The sequence below is a fragment of the Salmo trutta genome, chromosome 11 (genome assembly GCF_901001165.1).
Source record: "Salmo trutta chromosome 11, fSalTru1.1, whole genome shotgun sequence".
In the NCBI taxonomy this organism is placed as follows: domain Eukaryota; kingdom Metazoa; phylum Chordata; class Actinopteri; order Salmoniformes; family Salmonidae; genus Salmo; species Salmo trutta.
Genome location: NC_042967.1, coordinates 598,436 through 625,221, shown reverse-complemented (window position 1 = coordinate 625,221; position 26,786 = coordinate 598,436). Strand labels below are relative to the sequence as shown.

The following is a 26,786-nucleotide window of genomic DNA, read 5'->3' as shown; positions in this document are numbered from 1 at the left end:
TAATTTCAAATATCTGTACCTGTTTGAGCCTACCTGGCTTGATAAACCAATAGAAAAGCCCCAAAACTGCAAATCCTGCCCATCTGGAACTCCAGGCAGACTCAATCAAATGCTCAAAAGTGTTTATTATATTTGAACCCAGGTGTGGTGCCTGTCGGTTTACCTGTTGGTCTGTCTCAGGGGTAGGAGAGTTGACTTGGTTCAGAATATGCTCATTCCTGAACATAAGCATACTCAATGGAGACTTTCCATTCAATGTGTTTTGTGTCTTTAGTTCTGAGTTTGTGACTGGGTGTGAGATGGAAACACGAGGTGTAAACTGGTTATGTTCAATATTTTATTCCTTTTTTTAGTAAGACATACTGTGCATTTCCATCTTTATAATGCATTTGTCTTGTGTATATACTGCGTAATGCACCACAATGCATTTTATATATATATATATATATATGGCAGTTATAGTAGCTTCATAGGAAGTGTTACCGTTTCAAGTCTAATCTCCTATCAGATATGGGATGTCGCACTGCTTTCTCGCAGTTTTTTAAATTTATTTATACATAGCATATTTGCATATCGATCAATCTCTTTTAGTCCTGGTCTCATTGGTATTTTACATTTTAGTCATTTAGCAGACGCTCTTATCCAGAGTGAATACATTTCATACATTTTTTTTTTTTTTTTTTTTTTTTGTACTGGCCCCCCGTGGGAATGGAATCCACAACCCTGGTGTTGCACACACCATGCTCTACCAACTGAGCCACAGGGGTGATGTCATCTGGTATCATTGCCCCGTGATATGTTCTTTCTAGAGTTTCTAGAAAGTGCTTTCTCTGAATTGTATACATCATAGCGAACTCATAACTTTTTTATGAAAAGGGGAAGCTGTTGTATACAGCTAAACTGAACAAAAATATAAATGCAGCAATTGCAAAGATTTTAGAGTTAGTTTGTATAAGGAAATCAGTCAATTTAAATAAATTAATTAGGCCCTGATCTATGTATTTCACATCACTGGGAATACAGATATGCATCTGTTGGTCACGGATACCTTTTTAAAAAGAAAAGTGGGGATCAGAAAACCAATCAGTATCTGGTGGATATTGGGGCCTCCAGAGTGGCGCAGCGGTCTAAGGTGTCACTACAGACCTGGGTTCGATCCCAGGCTGGGGCACAGCTAGCCGTGACCAGAAGACCCATGAGGTGGCGCACAATTGGCCCAGCGTCGTCCGGCTTAGGGGAGGGTTTGGTGGGCCGGGATTTCCTTGTCCCATCGTGCTCTAGTGACTCCTTGTGGCAGGTCGCCAGCTGTACGGTGTTTTCTCCGTCACATTGGTGCGGCTGGCTTCCAGGTTAAGTGAGCAGTGGGGCTTAGCAGGGTTGTGTTTCGGAGGACACGTGGCTCTCAACCTTCGTCTCTCCTGAGTCCGTAGGGGTGTTTCAGCGATGGGACAAGACTAACTACCAATTGAATATCAAGAAATTGGGGAGAATAATGGGTAAAAATTATAACTAATTGGAACACGCTGCCGTACACATCAATGGGTGACATCTGTATGGAAGAACTGACATTTTCAGCTTCCTGGAATGGTGTACAGATCCTTGCAACATGTGGCCATGCATTATGTTGATACATGAGGTGACGGTGGCAGATAAATGGCACGACAATTGGCCTCAGGAGTTCGTCACGGTATTGTTCGTCGCTTATGCCTGCCCATATCATAACCCCACCCCCACTATGGGGCACTCTGTTCACAACATTGACATCAGCAAACTGCTTGCCCACATGACGCCATACACGCTCTATGGTGGTACAGATGAAAATGGGATTCATCCGTGATCTCACTGGTGAAGAAGCCGAATGTGGAGGTCCTGGGCCTGCCTGGTTACACGTGGTTTGCGGTTTTTGAGGCCGGTTGGATGTACTGCCAAATTCTCTAAAATGATGGCGGCTACAGATCCTGGTTCGATACCGGGCTGTGTCGCAGCCGGCCGCGACCTGGAGAACCATGAGGCGACGCCCAATTGTCCCAGCGTCGTCTGGGTAGGGAGGGTTTGGCCGGCCGGAATGTCCTTGTCCCATCGCACTCTAGCGTCTCCTGTGGCGGGCGCATGCACGCGGACACGGTCGCCAGGTGTACAGTTTTCTCCGACACATTGGTGCGGCTGGCTTCCGGGTTAAGCGTGCATTGTGTCAAGGAGCAGTGTGCGGGTTGTGTTTCAGAGGCGACACGGCTCTCGACCTTCGCCTCTCCCAAGTTTGTACGGGAGTTGCAGTGATGGGACAAGACTGTAACTACCAATATGACGAAAAAGGGGGTAAAAAATTATGGCAGCGGCTTATGGTAGAGAAACCATAAGAGAAACAACTCTGGTGGACATTCCTGCAGTCAGCATACCAATTGCACACTCCCTCAATTTGAGATCTGTGGCATTGTGTTGTGACAAAACGGCACATTTTAGAGTGGCCTTTTATTGTCCCCAGCACAAGGTGCTGTGTAATGATCATGCTGTTTAATCAGCATCTTGATATGCCACACCTGTCAGGTGGATGGATTATCTTGGCAAAGGATGCTCACTAACAGGGATCTAAACAAATTTGTGCACATAATTTGAGAGAAATAAAAGCTTTTCTTGCGCATAGAAAATTTCTGCTGTCTTTTATTTCAGCTCATGAAGTATGGGATTAACACTTGCATTTTATATTTTTGTTCAGTACCCTTCTCTTGGAAACTGTCTTTTTATCCCCTACAGTTGTCCTGTATGCATACTTTGTTTGCTGCAGCGTATTCAAAACTTTAGTACTTGTTTGTGCACTGCACATTTTCAAAGTAGCCTACCATTTAACAACCTGAATTCCAGGCTGTTTTTTACAATTTTATATTTTGAACATGGCTCAGGTTAACCGCTCTTCTCTTAAAGCAAGTTAGGAAAACTAAGTAAAAGTAGCTAGTAAGTTATACTCCATCTTTAACATCACACATCATATCCAGGGGATCTCCAAGAATGTTTCTGTATAAACCTAGCTAGTCTGACTCATGCACTTGACTTGCCCTGAAATGACTGAACCACATACCACTTTCTTTTTAGCTGGGCCCAGGGGGTCACAATCCAGCTGGATTGTGGCCCCCACACTTCCGTTTTCTGGCTGAGTGGGGTGACTGGTGGCCGAGTGCTGCCATTGGCCTGTCATCTTCCCAGGCCTATTATGGAGGGGCTGGCTGGAGGGGGAGCAGCAGTGGAGGGTTACCTTTAGCCTGGAAACGAGTCCCAGCCAAGCCAAGTGACGCCTGTGGCGTGTCCCTTTTCCCTGCTCTCCCCGGCCAGCTGAATGAGACGAGTGCACACATGCGCCTTATGTGTTTTGTGTGTGTGTGTGGTATATACATGCATATACAGACGCTTGTATGCACATACCACACACTTAGGAGTGTGGGCAGGTTGGTATTGAAACAATGATAACAGAGGGGGGCTGAGAGGGAGATGGCAATGGTTTTAAGTATATCGAGCATTCAGCTGTGGTTAGTTACAAACTGTTGCTTGTTTGCCCTAGTCTTAAGAATTCCACCATTTTGATTGACCTAAAAGGTGTTCCATATCTGGAGGTTGTTCTGTAAATACAGCCACATTTACCTCTTCCGTGTTACAATCTCTCATTTTCCTGTCACTGGCAGTGTGTGTGTGTGTGTGTGTGTGTGTGTGTGTGTGCCAAGCTACCAGTGAGATTAGATTCTTCGTCATTAACATGTTTCAGATGTGATGGATCTGCCATTAGCATCCTGGACTAAATCCTCAATCACTATGATGGGGATCTATTAGGGCTTTCATGGTTAGGGCTGCCACAGTAATTCTGTAATCGTGTAACTCATGATAATGGATGAAGACATCATGAAAATAAAAATAAGCGTTTTAATACAAAAAAAAAGATTTAACCTTTTTTAACTAGGCAAGTCCATTTTTAAGAACAAATTCTTATTTACAATGACGGCCTATTTTCCTCCCCTAACCCGGATGATGCTGGGCCAATTGTGCGCCGCCCTATGGAACTCCTGATCACGGCCGGTTGTGACACAGCCTGGGAACAAACCAGGGTCTGTTGTGATGACTCTAGCACTGTAATGCAGTGACTGACTGAAGACGGCCAGGCATAAAAAAAGACGAGACGTGTGGTTGAGTCCATTTCCACGGTAACATGGACTATTTACAACGTGATGAAGCGTTGCTGCTCCTTATTTTAGCTCGGTGTTGTAGCAAACATCAGAAAATACATGCACCCAATGGCTTACCACAAACAGGGCACACTGTCACTTGACAGCGATATATCAGCAAGTTAGGCTAGCTAACCCCAAGCTGTCAGTTTAGCTATAAGTAAACACTGTCTCTCATTTGAGACTTTGGTTGCTTAGGCAACCCCCCCCCTTTGAAAGGGGGCGTCGCCCTACTATTCATAGTTGTGAGAACTAAGAGGTATACTGTAGCTCAGTCCCCTCTGGGAGCAACTGCTACTACTTCAGTGATACAAGGTAAAGGTACCTCTACTGTATGCTATACTGATACAGAGTGGTTACTTTTTTATTTTTTTTCTATTTCTATGATTGTCTATGATTGTGAATATCACAGGGTTTTTGTCACCTCTGCATTAGCCACCTAGTTCCTAGTAGTACAGCTTCAAAGAACTGGAGTTTTAGTAATTGTATTCATGCTTGGAATTGATAAAGTGTAGCCATCTCATTTGCCATGTTTTTTTTGTTTTTTTAAGTCGTGTGATGCAACAAACCTAACGTAAAATGATTAGTTAGAACAGAATTTTGGTCAATGGCACAGGCTTTACACATACAATATTGATGTTGGTCTTGCTATATGGGCCACACTTTAATCCTTGTTTATCATTATCAGATTATCTGTTAAACGTTATCACATTTAGTTAATTGTGTAAGCTATTTGCTGATCTCAAAATGAGTGAAGTTTAGCAAAGTTATCTTCCAAGTGTGCAGTTTTACTGGTCTGATATCGACAGCAGAATGGATCAAGTTAGAACAAAGCCTCTTGGGAGATATTGCTTGAGGGATGATAACAACAAGTATGTGAGAAGTGAAATGTAAGGCCTATGGGCAGCAGCCTAAGGGCCAAGAGAGGCTGAACAGGTTTTTGTACCAAGGGTGGAAATTTGTGTACTGAAGTGTTTAATAATTTGACGAGTCCCCGGCTTAACCTCAGGACAAACAATCTTCTCCCTTACGTATCTTTGTCATTTTACTTAATCTGTATTTCAAGGTCAATTTAAGGTCTATTTCAAGTGATTTGCAGTTCAAGTGATGCATTGCTTTTTGATTCATATAACCAGGTTAAGTATTAGATGAAAGTTTAATTAGAAATTATTCCTCCCACTATTTTTGACTCATAGAAATGTGAATGAAGCAAAAAATATTTTTATTTTGAATATTTTCTTAGGCTAAATGTGACTGCCACCGTTGTTGGAAGTCAAAATTGCGCCATCTCCCTGTTGAAATAACCGTTCTCAGTCATCAATAGTGGCAGGCAGTCTGGGGACAAGGAGCATAGGATGACCTATTCACTTTTTCCTGTTTCTTTTTCTCTCTCGCTCTGATTTCTGTAATTGTGCCATTTGTTATGGAGGCAATGGGAGGACAGGATGAAAACCCTTTGAGACTGTAGTGCAGTTACCAATGGTAACACGCCTCTGTCCTACAAAGTGCTTTTTAAGAACAAACAGGCGCATCAAAAAATATTCTGTCACAATTGAACTAAAATGAGAGAAGTGTAGTATTTAGTTTTAAAGACCTTTGACGGTTTTAATGCTAAAAGGTGTTGGTGATGTATAAACAAGTAATGCAACTTTCATTTTGGCTGAATATTCTATTGACAGAAGAGATGTTGACATTGAGAGAACATGTTGTGGTGACTGTTTCACAGACCGTGACCTGTGACGGTCACACTGGTCTCCATGTGGCGACTGAGTGACTAGATCCTCAGAACCTTGTACTATAAAATACATAAGGTAATACTGTTCTATAAATTATTTATAGCATTTTCATTTTTTGCTCATAAGACTCTCTTTTTATTTTGGAAATTTGTTCCCAAGTATTCCCACGCACAATAGAGATCACATATGGAAGGTTTTAAATAATATTTTACTGTTTGGGCTTCTTGTGGTCAATTTGCAGCCTACAAATTTTTTGTTTTTATTCTCCAGTCCCCGACCAGCCGCTCAAGAAACAATCGGCCCGCGGATGGTTCTTGTTGGTGATCCATGCTGTAGAAAGTATCCACACCCCCTTGCACAGTTGTCACATGTTGCCTCATGCCATGGACTATTAATCCCACCTTCTTTGCTTGGATCAATTAAACTGTGCTGTGTTATGAGATCAATGCTGACTTCAAGGAAGTGTTTATACAGGGCCCTGGCCTGGTGTGCAGGGAAGAGGGGATTCCAGTGGGCTCACTATCAAAACACTCCAAACAGGAAATGTCACCATGTCTTACTTCCCCACTAAGACAAGATGTGGCATGTGCTGATATTGTCATGGAAACCTGTGTTCAGGATTTGTTCGTTGAATGTTTTGAGTGTCAGATTTCCTCCCTTAAGGCATTCGTTATGTTTGCAAGTCAAGTGTATGGTGATGGGAAAATAATAGAATATAATACAAGGAGCTATATTTTCCTCCCATGGTTTAAGTTTGATGAGGTGTTACACTAAACCCTTTCTCTCCCGTCTTGTTTACATTTGTCATGAAATGAGTGGCTCTGTCTCAATGTTCTGTAGTGATTTCCTCTCGTGTCATTTCCGTCAGCTGCACTGGTCTAAGATTGTATGAGATGAAGGAAGCCTACTATTACTGTCGCTTTCAGACGTCTAGTTGTTGTAGGTGAGTGCGGACAAAAAAAAGAAGCTATTTGAGAGTAATAGGACCAACCACTTTCACTAGTACCTACTACTTTAAAGTTTGCAGAACCAAGGGCTTAAGATGGGTACAAACTGTTGGTAATAATAGTGTAGCTCTGCCCTCAACCAAAGCTCCTTGCAGTCAAACATGTTACCCCAAATGTGCTCAGTCCTCAGTGTGCAGGTTGGGAGAAAGGAACCGGTTATTGCTTTCCCCTATGCAGTTCCTTCATGTCTTTTATATATTGAGGGAGTAGCTAGGTGCTAGGGGAGATGGATGGGTGGTGTCTGGTATGGAAATGTAACTTTCTTTCTCCCTCATGCCCAAAGACTACAGATATGTAAGTGTTACACAATGTATTTTTTTCCCCTTCTCTCTAGACAACAGAGAGAAGTGATGCAGGCCCAGGAGCTCCTGAGACAGCTGCAAATCCCAGAGCTGGAGGATGTGTGCCAGTTCATGCACAGCCTGCCCGCCAACATCCTGATGGGTGTGGGCGCCCTTGCCGCCCTCACCACCTACTGGTACGCCACGCGGCCCAAGGCCCTCAAGCCGCCCTGCGACCTCAACATGCAGTCAGTGGCCATGACGGTAAGGGAATGCTTTTGTTACTTTACTTTTATTTATGTTCAAATCCCAGATTGCACCTTTAATGTTCCAGCACAAGTCCAAAGAGCATAGGTTTCCTTAGTTTCTAAGACGACTTGTGTAACCGCATAGGAGGAAGTGATGAGGAAATAACGGCTATGGATTTGTCAACAAAAAAAGGCTACACGTTACAAAAGACAACTGTCTATAGATGCATCAGGCTTCATTACTGTATGGCTTTGTACTTGTCCACAGTAAGTTATTCTTGTGTACTTTTCTGAAGAGTGTTCTAATGTAAACTTGGTTTAAGGAGGTTCAAAAGTTGACAGTTAACATGGGTACTTGGGACACATTGTCCCATGTGTTTTTAGTCCTGTTGTCTCTGTCTGCACAGGTTAATATACAGGTTAATTTTGTTAACACTGAAGCGTTGGACCAGATTTTTCTGTTTCAACTTTCAAAATATTCCATCTCAGTAATGGAGTAGGAGGCCAGACAACAAGTGTGCTTGTCTGAGCATGTAGTCTATGATGATTTACATTTTTGAGTGAGTCACCTGAATGTCTGTGTGCACGTGCACCAGTACAGATGGAACCATTTTAATGGACTCCCCTGATTCGATTGTATTCCAAGTCCCTGTATTTCTTGTTTAAGAAGTGAGATTAGTGTTTGTGTGAGCGCGCACACCCCGGTGCTGGCAGTGGGAGGACTTGAGAAAGCTGTTCCGGCCTACGCAAACACGAGAAGTTCTTTGCTGTGCCAGCACTGCATTCCTCAGCTCTTATTTTTCCGTGTGTGTGGAAGACAATGAAAATGTGTAATAGAACTGCGTTGTGTGCGGTGTAATGAAAAACACTAGTGTCTTTGTCCTTTCAGCCAGTCCTCTATTCAACGTACAGTACAAAGTCATTATGCAGACAGATACTCATATCAGGATTAATGACTAATGGAAAATACAGGGGTGGAGGCCGTCTTCTCTTCTAGCATCTACTGCCTGTGTTTTGAATTGCCTGTTTTTCAAAAAAAGTTGGAAAATATAAAAAGTCTGTCTTTTCTGCTTGTTTGAGAAGTAGCAGTGGCTTTGAACACACACACACTACACAAACCCTAATGATTTAGTTACCCTTGTCTAGACACTGATCTTGGGTCAGTTTAGCATTTTCCATACACATGTTTAAGGTAAGGATTGGGTGAAGGAAGCTGATCCTAGATCTGTACCTTGAGGAAACTTCACCCAGAGTGCCGAACCAGAGAGACCACAAGGATGTGACTGGGCTTGTCAGTATGGGCCCCTTCATCACCATGGCACCAGTCTAAGCTGTGTTCCATTCCAGAGTATTAGCTACCCCTTCTCACTCCACTTCACCCAGCTACAACTTGACTGGTGAAAGCGATCCTTTTAGATCTGAAAAGCAGATCTTGCCTCTTCTCTTTCCCCCCTTCACTCTCACTCATTCACTGTGAGGTGGAAGGTGACCAGTTTCTCTAACCTCAGCCACCCCAGGTAGACTAGCCTATGCTAGCTTTATTCAGTCATTTCAGATCCTCAAAGGGGGAATGAGCTAGGGCAGGAGGGGAGAAAAAACTTTCTGCAATGAAAAGCAGGCTTGCTGTGTTGTCTAGTGCAGCTGTGACCAACTTCACAGAGCACATGGCAGTGTAGTAGAGTATATTTTTGCTCTGTGGTTCACGGCTGCAGAAACGGACTGGCCATAGGGCAATTAAGACAAATGCCAGATGGACTGGTCCATCTTAAGCCCGTGGACATGCATACATTTTTTTTTGCATAGAATGATCCCAATTTGGTTAATAGTGGGGGCCTGTCATGCCAAATAGTGTTCCCCTCTGTCACAATGGGATTCAACAAACTATTAGCGTCCGTTGCTATATCAACGGTGTGACGACCTAATGATTTTAGAATTTTGGAACTCATTACAGCCTAAATGACGTTATTTTCATCATCGCTATGCAAACAAGGCTGCTTTCCACGACAATTCTGCTGTTTAAACAATATTATTATTTTTTTAGCTAATAAAATGAAACACTTTTTCTAACTACTTTTTGGTACCTTGTTAACATTACATGAAATCCATGTCTTAAACGTTGCCACATTTCAGAAATGGCAAAACATGTAACCTGCTTGACACGTTAAAGTTACTTACCTTACAGATCAAAGTCAGCTAATTTCAACTCCATTCATATTCAAATCCGTTTGATTCATACACTGGCTTGTCTGGCTGTCATTATTTTAACATGCCCTTCCTTTGTTTACACTGAAATAATATAATTTCAGTAGTCCTCTGATTCATTTTTTTCCCTCTCGCATAGCTCATTGGTACACCGTTGAAGGGTGTACCATATATAGATAGAACAAGGAATAATGTGGAACAAATAAATACCATCAAAGGATACCTTACAATGATGAACACCTTATGAAACAGCTGTGAAAACCAACTTGGCAACCTGATTTTAATACTTCTATAGTTTTTTGGTACAGTTGTGTCTATTTTTAGATTCTTTTTTTGTACACTCACATGGCAATCAGACTGAAATACTTCATTCTGGTGTGTGGAATAAAGAGGTGGGTGGTTGGGAGGTTCTGCCTGTCACTTGTTCTCAACATGCAGTCTTGGAAGGGAGCACTCCTGAGCTCTTTGTTCTGAGTGTTTACAGTGCTAGTGGTTTTTAGTTCATCAGTGTATTTCACATTATGTGCCCTGTATGATACGGCTATAAAACTTCATTAGCAGATAACAACATGACAATAACAGTAGCTTTAGATGATGTAATGAGATGGAGGGGAAGATTGCCCAACAATCAGAAGTCACCAGATGTAGAATTTCATCTGCAGGGAGAGGAGAGAAAGAGTTAAAGGATGAGGAAAGGGGCAGAACCGAGATTGCTTGATCAGGTGCTGCGGCTAGTTCTTCCTGTCACTTGCCCTCGACAGGCAGCCAATCTCAGTCATGGGTTCAATAACATGGGCCTGGTTTAGTTGGAAGCCCTTTCACCACGTCAAGGTACAGGCCGAGAGAAGGATTTTGTTTATAATTAAAGCCTTTAACCCCCTACTCTTTGTAGTGATTGACCTGATGGGGCTTGGATAGGGGTAGCAATATGGTGATGAATCAACCCTGCTGTGTAATGGACTCCGGGAGACTTACCATAATACATACACAAATCTAGAACCTCCAGATATGCAAACACTAACTAGAAACCAATGTCCAATTCCATACCGACCCTGGCCTAAAATGTTGAAATGGACACAAAAGATGAATGGTTAGGGAGAAGGGGTTAAGGACCAGTAAGTAATTGGGCGATTGACCTGTCAATTTCAGTCAATTTGAGAATGTTACTTGCAATGAATACATTTTAATATGCAAATGTGTACATTTTACAGACAATTTGAGCAAGTTTCAAATATTTATCAGCAAACAAATGGAAAAATATATACAAATATTTACATGCTTGTAAATGTTACTTCGAATACAAGACAGATACATATGCTATATACTTACCAAACAACTTACCAACTTCACAGCCAATGTCTGCAATAAAACATCTTTATTACAACAGGTTATTAACAATGACATGCAATGTAGTAAAATACCTACCATCTTGAGGTGGAGAGCTGGCCAAGCAGTGAAAACAAGTGTGGGGGGAAATATAAGACAAAACAGATGACGGACGATGAACAGACAAATTCACTCACATTGACAACATGTGACAAACACACACAAATGCTTACCGCATCTCCTGTACCGGGACGGGGAATGGAATTGGGAAATGGTGCCAGGTGCCCAGCCTGAAAACAAGAGAATGCTTTCTCATGGATTTCTGATGATATTGTGCCATGGAGTGTTCCTCATCTCTGCAGAGTAAGTGTTTGCAATAGCAAACAGCCCACAATCTGTGCCCCCTTTCTACTGCTGGACTGTCAGCCACTCCACAGTCAGAGGTGAGTTGTGAGAAACTCTGGGGTGGTGTCATGACCACTGGAGTCATACACCTTAACAGTACCTACCTGGCAGCGAAGGTTACTTACCGTGACCCAGTGGTTAGCCTTGAGATTGACTAGCTGGACAACCCCCTGAGCCAGTGTTGGTACTGCTGACAGCATGGCATCGCCATGCTGGAGGCCTCCTAATTCTGGATGCTGCACCTGCAAAAGAGCTTGTGCATGATCAATTGTAAAATTGTCTAACCCCCCCCCGGAAGGTCCTCCATCTGGCCACAGAGAGCAGCTGGCCTTACCTGTCCATGTTGAACACTAGTGATGAGAACCTCCCTAGTGTCTTTAGTCCAGTGACTGGACTTACCTGCCCCTGTTCTTCCAGTCTGACGCAAGCCACCTGTAAGAACATTTGATGGATTAGTGCAGTGTTGTGCAGGGGAGGTATGTACTTTTCAACTGATTTTTGAAAGTATAGCCTACCTCAAGCTGGTCCCCTTCCGACTCAGAGCACAGAATCAGACTCATCCAAACTCACTGGCTCTGGTGGATGGGATACCTTCTGGGTGGCTCGGACAGTTGACTGTCCTAATGTCATTTGGAGAGAGATTTTAAAAAGGTAAATTTTTATGAGCTCAGCATAAATACCATTTCTTGCTTTCTCAAATGTCAACCAAAGCTCAACGTACTTTGTCTCACGGGCTTCACCGAAATGTAGGGCGTCAGGGCTTTGTGGTCGACCGTCCAACTGCTTCAACTGGAGAAGATTTTTGGCTTCCACCGAGGTAACCCTTTATGAAGAGGAAAAATGTCAGTGTTAGGAAAACCAAAACTAGCTTCAGGTTATTTTGTGTGCAAATTCAAATAGTTATTATCTGAGATTTTTTTTTTTCTTTACTTTAATGGATCATGACCCCAGCTTGGAGCTAAAGAGCAGCGAGGTTTCCCAGGTCTCGCCTTTCATCCTTTTTCCAAAGCAAGTCTTTCGCCCTGCTTACCCTGTGCCTTGTTGATGTTCAGTCTCACCTTGATTTGATGATAAATATATTTCATATTAAATGTCCAGCATGCATCTGTCAGCACGGCCTCCTTCTCCTTAGTGAAAATCTCCCTCCTGTGTGGCTGGCCATCCTTCCCCATAGGTACATGTGATTGCCTAACAAGTTGGAAGAGGAGTTGTTGAAATACTAATTTCTAAGTAAATTTGCACTGCTTTGTTTCTCTCGCTCTCCATCTCTCACTCCTCACCTCTCTCTCCCTTCTTTCTGTATGGGTCTCTCTGTCACCTATTAAGTGCAGTTGGAGTTACCATAATTGTTTACATCTGTCCATTTGATTAATTAATTACGTTACCTCAATGTGACAGCCATATAACTAAATGTATAAAGTTAGGTAGCAACATGTAGATAACCAACTAAAGTTAGCTAGATGAAAAATGGTTGTACATAACTGAAAATATTTATCTTAACAGTAACTGTAATATAAATGCTTAACGTTACCCTGAATTGTGGAATTCTCTGCCCCGCTACGAATTTTGCGCCTCTTCTCGAGATCAGTGGCGCCTTCATAGTACTTTGCCCAGTTGGAAAGATAAGAGAACCTCCACGAGGGATGCCATTAAAATGCAACTAATATATACGAACAGAAAGCAGCTACAATAACAGCTAGCAAGCTAACTTAGCTGAACATCTGTCTGGCTGAGGTAAATGAGTAACTAGCAATGTCAATATAAAATCTATTTAAAAACAGCTGATGTAATAATTTTTGAGCGGACTGATCGAGCGCTTCTGAGATGAATTAGAACCTCCTTCCTTCGCGACTGCTACGAGGTAACCAAGCAACCAGCATAGCAACGGACGCTTTGGTTCATTACGTAATCCGGTCAGAATGTTGCAATTTCTAGCAACAGCCCTAGCAACAGAAGTTTGAACTCACTGAATCCCATTGTGACGTAGAGGGGGACACTATTTGGCCAGGGGTCATTATTTGGCATGACTGGCCCGAAGGGGGAAGCTGGTGTATTAGAATACCTGGGCCAGTTTCTGGTCCCTGGAGGGAAATGATTGGGAATGAGGAGTTGGTATCGAGAGGAGAGGGAAGGAGTTTGTATTCAAGTTTTTGGTGTACACACAGTTCCCCCACCCTCATTAAGCAAAACAAATAATTGTTTGTTTATTTAACCTTTATTTAACTAGGCAAGTCGGTTAAGAACAAATTCTTATTTACAATGACGGCCTAGGAACAGTGGGTTAACGGCCTCGTTCAGGGGTAGAACGACATATTTTTACCTTGTCAGCTCGGGGATTCGATCGAGCAACCTTTCATGCTCTAACCACTAGGCTACCTAATGCTGCAGGACTGTTTTTGAGAATACTGATTTGAAATGCACTACATGACCAAAAGTATGTGGACACCACCTTGTTGAACATCTCATTCCAAAATCATACTCGTTATACTCCATATTAATGCCTATCTCTGCGCTCCATAAAGTATTTTTAAATTGGTTTTGCCCTGAAAAATGTACATGCCACAAGATGGCCCTTGACACTTTTTGTGAATATGTATGTTTATTATTTTTAGTCTCCGTTCTTCTGGGAAGGCTTTCCACTAGATCTTAGAACATTGCTGCAGGGACTTGCTTCCATTCAGCCACAAGCATTAGTGAGGTCGGGCACTGATTTTGGGCAATTAGGCCTGGCACGCAGTCGGTATTCCAATTCATCCCAAAGGTGATTGGGGTTGAGGTCAAGGCTCTGTGCAGGCCATTTTAATTTCTTCCACACCGATCTTGACAAACCATTTGTGGGTGGACCTCGCTTTGTGCATGGAGGCGTTGTCATGCTGAAACGGGAAAGGGTCTTCTCCAAACTGTTGCCACAAAGTTGGAAGCACAGAATCATCTAAAATGTCATTGTATGCTGTAACGTTAAGATTTCCCTTCACTGAACCATGAAAAACAGTCCCAGACCATTATTCCTCCTCCACCAAACTTTACACTTTGCATTGGAGCAAGTAGCGTTCTCCTGGCATCTGCCAAACCCAGATTAGTCTGTCAGACTGACAGATGATGAAGGGTGCTACAGGGGGTGCTGAGCTGTTGGCCGGGGTAGGGGTAGCCAGGTGGCAAGCATGGCCAGCCATAGAAAAATGCTTATTGATTATCGTAGATTTATCGGTGGTGACAGTGTTTCCTAGCCTCACTGCAGTGGGCAGTTGGGAGGAGGTGCTCCTTATTTTCCATGGACTTTAGAGGCTGGCAGATGTCGGTGAGGACCACTAGCAGTGGCTAACTGACTAGTAGCTAGTTAGTTGGCTAGCTTCTGATGGGGGTCCCGGTTCTAAAGTATAAAAATAGCAGATCCGTACCACATTGGGTGAGGCGGGTTGCAGGAGAGTATATTCCGTCCATAGATGGAATGTGAGATTAAAATATATAGAAAGAAAAACGATATATACACCGGACAAGACACAAACACACGTCCGACTGCTATGCAATCTTGGACACATACACATCCATGTCTCAAGGCTTAAAAATCCTTATTTAACCTGTCTCCTCCCCTTCATCACTGATTTTTTGAAGTGGATTCAATGAGTAACATCAATAAAGGATCATAGCGTTCACCTGGTCAGTCTGTCATGGTTAGAGCAGATGTTCGTAATGTTTTGTAGGCTCCATTCATGCAGTTTATATTCATGCTAAACTCACAGATCACAACTGCTGCTACCAGGCTCTTACTATACTGCTCAATTTATATACTTGCCCCATCCTTCTCCAATACACATGTAAATATTGGACTATACATTTTGCCTTCCTGTGTTATACTTCATGCCATTATCATACTTCATGCCATTTACGTTTCCGTTCATATTCTTATCTTTTATTTATTGTTGCTTACTTGACGGTTCCTTCAAACGCTTTTCGTTTGATGTATAACGTGCTTTCCATACATATGACTAATAAAACGTGAACCCATGCTATTTGGAGAATGCTAACATGGGTCCTACCGTACCCATTGTTTTGCACTAAACCATGCTGCAGCCAAGTAAATAACCTGAAATCTGTGTTGATTCTCTTGCTCCATAGAATACTTCTTAGGTATCCATAAGAAAGGTCATGTGCGCGTGTGACCAAACTGCCATTATAAGTATGGCACAAAACCACGATGATCAAGTGTGTCTGTGTCAAGTCAGCCTGAATTGTCTCATTGTGGACCGAAATAATAGGATCTCGGAGTGCCTTATGGATGTTCGGCATTTCAGAAAGCTACCTAAGTGATTCCTGAGTGTAGCTGCTATGCCACTTGCAATATTTTAACACAAGGGTTACACAGAGAGCATGACAAACACAGTTACACTCTCTATTTTAGCTAAGACTTGCGACACATGTTCATGGTTGGTTTGAATGCAGGAAGTTAAGAAGCGTGGTAAAAACAGTTATTGCCTTTGTTCAGACTAACCGATTCTTTCAGCTCTTTTTTTTTTTTTTTACCATGGTCCTTGGGATACACACAGTGAGCAAGCATTTTGTCTGCCCAGCAGTAACACTTTCATTTCAATGGATCGAGCCCTTGATTAATTGAATCAGGTGTGTTCATACTGTGTTGGAACAAAAGCCGGCACACCCTGTGGGCCCCAGGACCAAGATTGATTAAAACTGCTCTAATTGAGTGATGGGCAATAAATCTTCCCCCTGCAAGGACCGGTGTGGATGCATGCCTTTGTTCCAGCCAAACCGTTACTATTCTACTAATCACCAAATTCTTGATTAAAGATTATTGGAATTGGGTGTGTTGCTGCTTGGCTAGAACAGAAGTCTGCACACACACCAGCCCTCACAGGGTAAGACTGTCCTGTCTACCCCAGTTCTAAGTGAATCAGTTTTTCAGTGGCACATACTGTTCAGTAGGGCACACTGTAGCAAAACAGGGGGGGGGGGGATTTGCATTTCAAAATGTTCTTAAAACCCAACTTCTTAACGATGCCTCGCTCTACTCACAGGGTGACGGTTACGTCAGGCGGTCCATTCTGAATAACAACGACGAGCACATGACGCACTACTACAGTGACGCACGGACCATGTACGAGGTATTCCTCCGAGGCATGCGTGTGTCCAGTGAGTACTCTTCCACAAACAGTGTTTTTGGGGGGTATATATATATATATATATCTTTATTTAGTTGAGTTATAGACAGACACAAAGGACAACGGGCATGCAGAAACAGACAAGACATACTCTTAATAGTAAGAAACTGTATTAGTAAATCAATATTTTGATAGTTCATTTGAATAATATACAGTTGAAGTTTACATACACCTTAGCCAAATACATTTAAACTCAGTTTTTCATAATTGCTGACATTTTAATCCTAGTAAAAATTAACTGTCTTATGTCAGTTAGGATCACCACTTTATTTTAAAAATGTGAAAAGTTAATAATAGTGGAGAGTGATATATTTCAGGTTTTATTTCTTTCATCACATTCCCAGTGGGTCAGAAGTTTACATGCACTCAATTAGTATTTGGTAGCATTGCCATTGCCTTTTTAAATTGTTTAACTTGGGTCAAATGTTTCGGGTAGCCTTCCACAAGCTTCCAACAATAAGTTGGGTGAATTTTGGCCCATTCCTCCTGACAGAGCTGTTGTAACGGAGTCAGGTTTGTAGGCCTCCTTGCTTGCACACGCTTTTTCAGTTCTGCCCACAAATTTTCTATAGGATTAAGGTCATGGCTTTGTGAGGGCCACTCCAATACCTTGACTTTGTTGTCTTTAAGCCATTTTGCCACAACTTTGGAAGTATGCTTGGGGTCATTGTCCATTTGGAAGACCCATTTGTGACCAAGCTTTAACTTCCTGACTGATGTCTTGATGTTACTTCAAATATATCCACATAATTGTCCTTTCTCATGATGCCATCTAGTTTGTGAAGTGCACCAATCTCTCCTGCCACAAAGCACCCCCACAACCTGATGCTGCCACCCCTGTGCTTCACGGTTGGGATGGTGTTCTGTGCTTCCCCCTTTTTCCTCCAAACCATAACGATGGTCATTATGGCCAAACAGGTATTTTTTGTTTCATCAGACCAGAGGACATTTCTCCAAAAAGTACGACCTTTGTCCCCATGTGCAGTTGCAAACCATAGTCTGGCTTTTTTATGGCGGTTTTGGAGCAGTGGCTTCTTGCTTACTGAGCGGCCTCTCATGTTATGTCGATATAGGACTCGTTTTACTGTGGATATAGATACTTTCGTACCGGTTTCCTCCAGCATCTTCCCAAGGTCCTTTGCTGCTGTTCTGGGATTGATATGCACTTTTCTCACCAAAGCACGTTCATCTCTAGGAGACAGAACGCGTCTCCTTCCTGAGTGGTATGACGGCTGCGTGGTCCTATGGTGTTTATACTTGCGTACTTGTTAGTACAGATGAACGTGGTACCTTCAGGCGTTTGGAAATTGCTCCCAAGGATGAACCAGACTTGTGGTCTACAATTTTTTTTTCTGAAGTCTTGGCTGACTACTTTTGATTTTCCCATGATGTCAAGCAAAGGGGCACTGAGTTTGGAGGTGGACCTTGAAATACATCCACAGGTACACCTCCAATAGGCTAATTGACATCATTTGAGTCAATCAGAAGCTTTTAAAGCCATGGCACCGTTCTCTGGAATTTTCAAGCTGTTTAAAGGCACAGTCCACTTAGTGTATGTAAACTTCTGACCCACTGGAATTGTGATAGTGAAATAATCTGTCTGTAAACAATTGTTGGAAAAATTACTTGTGTCATCCATAAAGTATAGTCCGTTAGGACATCAAGTTTGTTAACAAGAAATGTGTGGAGTGGTTAAAACACTTAGGTTGGAGTCATTAAAACTCGTTAATGTAAACTTCCGACTTCAACTGTATGTGCAGTACGCTGATGCAGATAGTGTGTTACACATAGATAGATAGATAGATATATATATATCTATCTATCTTTTGCAAGAACAAGGGAACCACAACAAAATGATTTGATGATAATGTCCCAAATTCAATTGAAATCATCACATACCATATTATAGAGTTGTTATCATACCTTCAATTCCTAGAGGTAGAGTTTCAGGTTTTCTTACGACTTTGTCTGCATCATGCTATTCTTTTCAGCAGCACACTCTTGGGATGTGTGAATTGTTCTCTGCAAGATTGGTGCAACCCTGGAGACCTATGGTTGTAACCAGACCGGAGTTCAAATACTATTTGAAATCTTTCAAATACGTTTTAGCCTTTGCTTTTGGCTGCCTGGTGTGCCAGACGGAAGGATTTGCACGTGTGCAAATTGCTTCCACTGCACCAGGCAAGCTCAATCAAGCACAAAGTACACTGCTCAAAAAAATAAAGGGAACACTTAAACAACACAATCACACTTCTGTAAAATCAAACTGTCCACTTAGGAAGCAACACTGATTGACAATAAATGTCACATGCTGTTGTGCAAATGGAATAGACAACAGGTGGAAATTATAGGCAATTAGCAAGACGCCCCCAATAAAGGAGTGGTTCTGCAGGTGGGGACCACAGACCACTTCTCAGTTCCTATGCTTCCTGGTTGATGTTTTGGTCACTTGAATGCTGGCGGTGCTTTCACTCTAGTGGTAGCATGAGACGGAGTCTACAACCCACACAAGTGGCTCAGGTTGCAGCTCATCCAGGATGGCACATCAATGCGAGCTGTGGCAAGAAGGTTTGCTGTGTCTGTCAGCGTAGTGTCCAGAGCATGGAGGCGCTACCAGGAGACAGGCCAGTACATCAGGAGACATGGAGGTCGTAGGAGGGCAACAACCCAGCAGCAGGACCGCTACCTCCGCCTTTGTGCAAGGAGGAGCAAAAGGAGCACTACCAGAGCCCTGCAAAATGACCTCCAGCAGGCCACAAATGTGCATGTGTCTGCTCAAACGGTCAGAAACAGACTCCATGAGGGTGGTATGAGGGTCTGATGTCCACAGGTGGGGGTTGTGCTTACAGCCCAACACGGTGCAGGACGTTTGGCATTTGCCAGAGAACACCAAGATTGGCAAATTCGCCACTGGCGCCCTGTGCTCTTCACAGATGAAAGCAGGTTCACACTGAGCACGTGACAGAGTCTGGAGACGCCGTGGAGAACGTTCTGCTGCCTGCAACATCCTCCAGCATGACCGGTTTGGCGGTGGGTCAGTCATGGTGTGGGGTGGCATTTCTTTGGGGGGCAGCACAGCCCTCCATGTGCTCGCCAGAGGTAGCCTGACTGCCATTAGGTACCGAGATGAGATCCTCAGACCCCTTGTGAGACCATATGCTGGTGCGGTTGGCCCTGGGTTCCTCCTAATGCAAGACAATGCTAGATCTCATGTGGCTGGAGTGTGTCAGCAGTTCCTGCAAGAGGAAGGCATTGATGCTATGGACTGGCCCGCCCGTTCCCCAGACCTGAGTCCAATTGAGCACATCTGGGACATCATGTCTCGCTCCATCCACCAATGCCACGTTGCACCACAGACTGTCCAGGAGTTGGCGGATGCTTTAGTCCAGGTCTGGGAGGAGATCCCTCAGGAGACCATCCGCCACCTCATCAGGAGCATGCCCAGGCGTTGTAGGGAGGTCATACAGGCACATGGAGGCCACACACACTACTAAGCCTCATTTTGACTTGTTTTAAGGACATTACATCAAAGTTGGATCAGCCTGTAGTGTGGTTTTCCACTATAATTTTGAGTGTGACTCCAAATCCAGACCTCCATGGGTTGATAAATTGGATTTCCATTGATTTATTTTTGTGTGATTTTTGTTGGCAGCACATTCAACTATGTAAAGAAAAAAGTATTTAAGATTATTTCTTTCATTCAGATCTAGGATGTGTTTAAGTGTTTCCTTTTATTTTTTTGAGCAGTATATTTGAAATGATTTCAAATAGTATTTTTACCCCGGTCTAGTTGTAACTGACTTGTGGTTTATCATCAAATCAATGTGTTTTGGTCATGTACACAGATTTGCACGTTATCGCAGGTGCAGCAAAATGCTTATGCTTTGAGGGCCAACACTGGAGTAATATTTAGCAATACACACATCTAAAAATTCTAAAACTTTTATATTAAGTTGTGAGAAGAATATTGTATAAGGACCATGGTTTTCCATCAGTAAGCATGTAGAGAACCGCAGTGAGTTTGTCATCACCAGGGCACTGTATTTTACTTTCCAGTGGGTGGGCCCTGTCTAGGATCAAGAGAACCCAACCAGCCTTACAAGTGGCTATCATACCGAGAGGTGAGCTATACTGGCAATTTTTGGTTCGATGGAAAAGTAATTCCAGTTGGTTTCTCTTTGAGCAACGGACTTTAGACATTTTGCAGCTTATTTTGTGAATTAGTTCGTTCTTCAGTTAGTCAGTTTTTAACAATGAACTGAATTGGATATATACGCCATTAACAAATGAGCGATGTGCCCTTTTTTTATATTGATATTTTCTTTACCTTTTTGAAATTCATATCAATGAATTCCCTCAAACCGGTATTGTTCATATGATTGTTCAAATGGGAAAAAGCAGAGCATCTTTGCTATTTGTTTTTTGAAGGTGGCAGACAAAGCCGAGTGCATTGGCTCGGCTCTTCTCCACAGAGGGCACTCCCATACTGGAGACAAGCATATCGGCATCTTTTCCCAGAATAGACCAGAGGTAAGAGGAATGAGCAGCAACAATTCTTTCTCGCCCTCTTTCTTGCACACTCTTGCTTTCACTTGTGCACACATCCCTTTTACATATTCACTGGCTGCGTCTGAATACCTGTACTTGCGTATACTAAAAATAAAGTTTAGTATATAATATTTAAAAAATGTACTAAGCTTTTTGACTAGGTTGTCGTTTATTTTGACTTCTCATCTAGTATGAATTTGCTCCACTCTATTGAGGAAGAGAATTTCCAGGATGTCATATTTTGGCTTCTCATCTAGTATGACTTTGCTCCACACTATTGAGAAAGAGCATTGTCTTTTCAGACCCAGGTGTGTTTGACAACAACTTATAGTCTGTGACGACACCTCAGTGTCACTATAAGTATGTTGATATTTGTTGCTTACTGGATACATATTTACTAAACAGTCGATAATAAATAGTATGGATTGTACATGGTATATGCTTTTAGCAAGAATGATTTCGGACCCGGCGTGAAAATTTGACCCCTGTACTGATGTTATCCATGTCCTCTCCTACAGTGGACCATTTCAGAGCTGGCCTGTTACACATACTCCCTGGTGTGTGTACCACTGTATGACACGCTAGGCCTCGAGGCCATTGAATACATCATCGACCAAGGTATGTCACAGGGCAACCACAAACGCCATTTGGAACAAGGTCACACTAGTGCGGCCTGATATCCAAAATCGGCCCCTAGACTTTTCCATAGAAATAGAATTGCTAGAACAGGAAAAGCCCCTTAGATTATGGCAATTTTACTCATGGGTACCACACACTCAAGATTCTATATTACGGCAGTTATTTCGAGCTGAATAGGTTGGATAGATGCAAGTAATATGGTAGAAGTTCCAATTCAGAAAGCAAGGTGGGGCTATTACCATAGTTCATACACCTATTGAATCCTTCCAGATCTACATGGTGTGCTAAGGGCCTACAGTAGCTACATTCCACACTGGCAAACGTGTCTGTCTAAGCTTCCTCAACAGCTGTAGAATGAACTAGTATCAACCAGCAGACACGGCCCTCAAAGATTTGTTCATGATATAGAAGTTATCATTTGAACATAAGTTTATAAAGCACTGAAAACGTAAAAGAAATGTAATCTGCATAAACATTATGGTTATGTCACTGTTGACATGGTTATGTCACTGTTGTAGGCTTTCTACAAAAACATTACATTGATGTGTAACTAAGTACATTTCTCAGGACAAAAGACAGGACTATACCATTACGACCGTCACAGAACACTCAAAAATAACAGTTGACCATAAAAAAAAGATGACAAATAACCCAGTGCCATCCCATGTTTTCAGCCGCTATCTCTACAGTGATCTGTGACTTGGTGGACAAAGTGCGGCTCATCCTGGACTGCGTGAGCGGCAAGGAGCACACGTTGAAGACCATCGTGCTCATGGAGGCCTTCGATGAGGAGCTTGTGGCCCGCGGACAGCAGAGCGGCATCGAGATCCTTAGCCTGAAGGATGTGGAGGTAAGCTCTAAAATGTCATGTACTTCTATGTTTACAGTAGACGCGTTTTAGCAAAGGCTCTTATCCAGAGGCTCATTGAGAAAACCAGCGTGTTTGAGCGGAGTGCTCATTTTGATCTATGTTCTCTAGTTTAGTTTGATTATGCTTATCCCAGCTATGTTTTATGGTAGTGAGCTAATGTTTCATTGCGGGGAAAATGAAACTGAATTATGTGTCATGTTTTCTTTATGGTTTCTTTGTCACCCTCAGGCTGTTGGCAAGGCCCACCACCAGCAGCCATTGGTAAGTAGGACTGGACAAATCCATATTGCAAATAATTCAAACAGTGGTGATTTTTTTATGAATCCCAAAGAAACAAATAAGTAATAGGTTATTATTCTGTCTTTACTATGTTATTTGTTTGAGTATCCATGTCTGTACTGTTAAAGTAACATGCTACTAGATGCTCTTAAATCTCTTTGTGGTCTGCTATAGCCCCCAACACCAGAGGACCTGGCACTCATCTGCTTCACTAGTGGAACCACAGGTGTGTGTGGTGTGCATGAATTCTGCTTTCATGTCATTACTCTGTATTTCACAATTTAGATATCCCACATTAAAACAATCAAATGTATTTTATAAAGCCCCCCCCCCCTTTGTTTTTACACTGCTGCTACCCGCTGTTTATTATCTATGCATAGTCACTTTACCCTTACCTAAATGTACAAACTACCTCAACTAACCTGTACCCCAGCACATTGACTCGGTAACGGTACCCCCTGTATATAGCCTCATTATTGTTACTTTTTATTTTATTTCTTACTTTAGTTTATTTAGTAAATATTTTCTTAATTCTATTTATTGAACTGCATTGTTGGTTAAGGGCTTGTAACTAAGCATTTCATGGTAAGGTCTAAACCTGTTGTATTCGTCGCATGTGACAAATAAAATATGAATTGATTTGAGATACCTGTCCTGAAACCCCATAGTGTAAGCATTGCAGAGGTAGAAGCACAGTGGCCAGGAAACTCATTGGAAGGCAGGAACAGGAAGAAACCTAGAGGAACCAGGCTTCGAGGGGTGGCCAGTCCTCTTCTGGCTGTACCGGGTAGAGATTTAAGAGTACCATTTAAGGCCAGATTGTTTTTCAAGCTGGTCAAATGTTTATAGAGGACCAGCAGGGTCTGAAAATAACCATAATGGCTATAGAGGGTTCAAACACTTCAAGACTCTAAGGTCAGGCTTTTCATAGTCAGGGATTCAAAGTTTCAAAGTAGGGAGAGTAGACATTTTAAAAGTATGATCAGTCTTATTGGAAAAGCAACACAGTAGAAAAAATAGGCCAGTACACTGACATGTATAATGTAATACATTAATACAAATAGTATGATAGTCAAGTGTGAAGTAACACATACTGTGTATATGCAAGTACATGTATGATCAGGAGGATGTGTGTTACTCTTGGACCCTCGTGACAAGAAGTTCCAGTTGATGAAAAATGGTACTAATCCATTGTGTGTTTTCATGAATGGAGACCCACACACGTTAATTACTGACTCTTTTATTAGTGATATTGCATACTGGAAACGTGATGCGTCTAACCATCAAGATTTAATAAACGGTCACTTGTTTTCTTTTCTCCCAGGAAACCCAAAGGGTGGAATGCTTACACATGGCAATGTTATCGCCAATTGCGCTGCTTTCATCAAGATAACAGAGGTAAACTAACCACCCTTTTGATTAATTTGTTCCCTGAATGCCGTATCACAGGAAATGTAAGCATTATGAATATCAAAAGAAATATAGGCATCATGACACGTGATTTGCATGACAACTTATTTGAAATGTAGCCACTGCATATTCTCACAGAAGGCAGATTGCATACTGTTTTTGTTCTCATAAAAAGCCTTGTTTGGGACATTGGGGTACTAGTTTAAGAACCAAGAGACCCCCAAAGTTAGTCCTCCAAACCGAAGCTCCTTAGTCTGCAATCTTCTTAGTTGGAGAACTAACACAAGAATCTGAGCAATAACAACAAGCAGCTGACACGTATAAAAAAAAATCAAGGTTTGTGCTCGAGTATTGTCTATGGCTGCCCAATTCTGATATTTTGCCAACTTACTGGTCTTTTGATCAATCAGATCACGTCTTTAACCAATAATTGGGTGAAATATCAGATTTGGGCTGCCTGTGTATGATGGGTGTTTTGGTGTAGATGGCAATCTCTGTCTGTTTTGTGACGCTAGCACATCACAGAAGTGTTTTTCTTATAACAGTAAGTAGAATTTATTCAACCTGGGAACAATAGAAAACAATTTCTTATTTGCAATAACAAACCTGGCTTAAAAACAGCTATTTTTATCTTAACATTTGCCTCTGCCTTAGGTGGACAAGTAAAACAAAATGGGGACTTATTATGGGGTGGCTGGTAGCCTAGTGGTTAAAGCGTTGGGCCAGTAATCGAAAGGTTGCTAGATTGAATCCCCGAGCTCATAAGGTAAAAATCTGTCGTTCTGCCCCTGGACAATGCAGTCTGTTCCCAGGCCTTCATTGTAAATAAGAATTTGTTCTTAACTGACATGCCTAGTTAAATCAAGGTAAAAAAAGTATAATTATGCTTAGTGTCATGTTAATATGTACTGTTGTATTCCACACTGTATAAAGCTGCTATTTTCCAAGCCTTTGCACTACCTTACTGCCGCCCTGCTAAATGCCCTTTAAAATCAAGTCTTATTTTTTTCTCGCTCTTGTTCCTCAATCTTCGTGTTGACTTTCCTGTCTGTCCTATCTGTTCCCTCTTCCTTTTTTTCCATTCCATGTATTTTTCCACCCAGTGTCTACTCAGAGCATACTCAAGCCCAGCACTAAGGATGTGCTCATCTCCTTCCTACCATTGGCCCACATGTTTGAGAAGGTTTTTGAGGTAATGCAATGCCTGACGTGTGTGTGTGTGTGTGTGTGTGTGTGTGTGTGTGTCTTCCGCAGGTGCACTGCATGCTGAACGTCCACGACATTCACATGTCCTACCTACCTCTAGCACACATGTTTGAGAGGGTGGTGGAGGTACGTACTGAAACTGAGAATGAGGAGAAGCAGGAACCCCTTGTTTCATTTCACCCTCTGCTAATACAGGACTAGTGAAGGCCCAGTGCACAACTTTTGTAAGATAGAAAAAAAACTTAATTTTTAAGGTGTGCTTCAGGATATATATACATATTGTGTATTCGACCTTAAAGCGGCAATCAGCAGTATAAACAATAACAAAGCAGTCTCCACACCCCTGGTTCTGTAAAAAGCTGAGGGATGGGGCTGTAGAAATTGAATCACTCTCAAATTCATAAACAGCTATGGATGCAAGGATTGCTCATCCATGATATCAACATTATAGTTTTAACCTTGTTTTGTGGCTATATAGTACATTTTCTTTGTTTACAGAGTAAAACAAGCTTATATTTTGGGTTCTGATGGGGTATGATAGTTGGACTAAGCTCATCAGGCATAAGTTATATTCTTCTCGTGTGTACCATTTTAATTTAAAAGTCCAAAAATGGATGTAGCAATTGCAAATTGCCCCTGTTTAATACACATGTCATACTTGGGCTTAGCCTGATTTAGTTTGCCCGGTACCATGGAACCAACGGAATAGTCACAAAAGTGCAAACTCTAAGCAAAATCACCTGAAATATATTGAACATATTTGACACGTACTTGGCAGTTAACGGACACTCTTCCTTTTCGTCTGCCTCCTTCTCACACCTCCTCCGTTCTCCAGGGAGTGATCCTGGTGCACGGTGCCCGGATTGGCTATTTTCAGGGGGACATCCGGCTCCTGATGGACGACCTGAAGACCCTGCAGCCCACAGTCTTCCCTGTGGTCCCCCGCCTGCTCAACCGCATGTTTGACAAGGTCAGATATACTGTAGACCCTGAGGGTTGTTTCCAACAATCATATGACCATATCACTTAGCACCAGTAGCTGGATTTATTTGAATTGGACATGCACAAAAGACGAATACAAACATTTCTTAGAACAGTTGTACATGTGTATCGAAACCTTATTTAAGGCATGGGTGGGTGAGAGCAAAGGTTTGTAAACCAAGATGCTTCATAAACAATTTTAAAGGCGTGTTGGACTGAATTCAACCACAAAGGTTTCAAATAGCTCAGTGGCCTAGATTGCTTGGGG

General features: G+C 42.3%; 1 protein-coding gene and 1 long non-coding RNA gene across 5 annotated transcripts in view; one reads left to right on the top strand and one right to left on the bottom strand.

Moving 5' to 3' along the window:
* The window catches only part of LOC115202052 (long-chain-fatty-acid--CoA ligase 1), a 54,208-nt gene that overhangs the window by 13,239 nt on the left and 14,183 nt on the right, over positions 1-26,786 (top strand). Inside the window, exons 1-12 of one of the 4 annotated variants that reach the window (XM_029765907.1) lie at positions 4,464-4,520; positions 7,283-7,493; positions 16,441-16,555; positions 20,641-20,705; positions 21,013-21,114; positions 21,651-21,750; positions 22,446-22,621; positions 22,871-22,903; positions 23,096-23,147; positions 24,246-24,319; positions 25,586-25,663; positions 26,373-26,507. In XM_029765907.1, coding sequence (XP_029621767.1) covers positions 7,299-7,493; positions 16,441-16,555; positions 20,641-20,705; positions 21,013-21,114; positions 21,651-21,750; positions 22,446-22,621; positions 22,871-22,903; positions 23,096-23,147; positions 24,246-24,319; positions 25,586-25,663; positions 26,373-26,507 — 1,125 coding nt within the window. In that variant the 5' untranslated portion in view covers positions 4,464-4,520; positions 7,283-7,298. Of the gene's footprint in view, positions 1-4,463; positions 4,521-6,419; positions 6,885-7,282; positions 7,494-16,440; positions 16,556-20,640; positions 20,706-21,012; positions 21,115-21,650; positions 21,751-22,445; positions 22,622-22,870; positions 22,904-23,095; positions 23,148-24,245; positions 24,320-25,445; positions 25,524-25,585; positions 25,664-26,372; positions 26,508-26,786 lie in introns of those variants that run through there. The other 3 variants (XM_029765909.1, XM_029765906.1, XM_029765908.1) reach the window with 3 other exon arrangements.
* LOC115202054 (uncharacterized) lies at positions 11,708-13,190 on the bottom strand. Its single transcript, XR_003879893.1, has 5 exons — positions 12,942-13,190; positions 12,469-12,598; positions 12,132-12,233; positions 11,926-12,030; positions 11,708-11,842 (listed from the first exon to the last, which is right to left on the bottom strand). It is a non-coding gene; the product is annotated as an uncharacterized LOC115202054 (long non-coding RNA).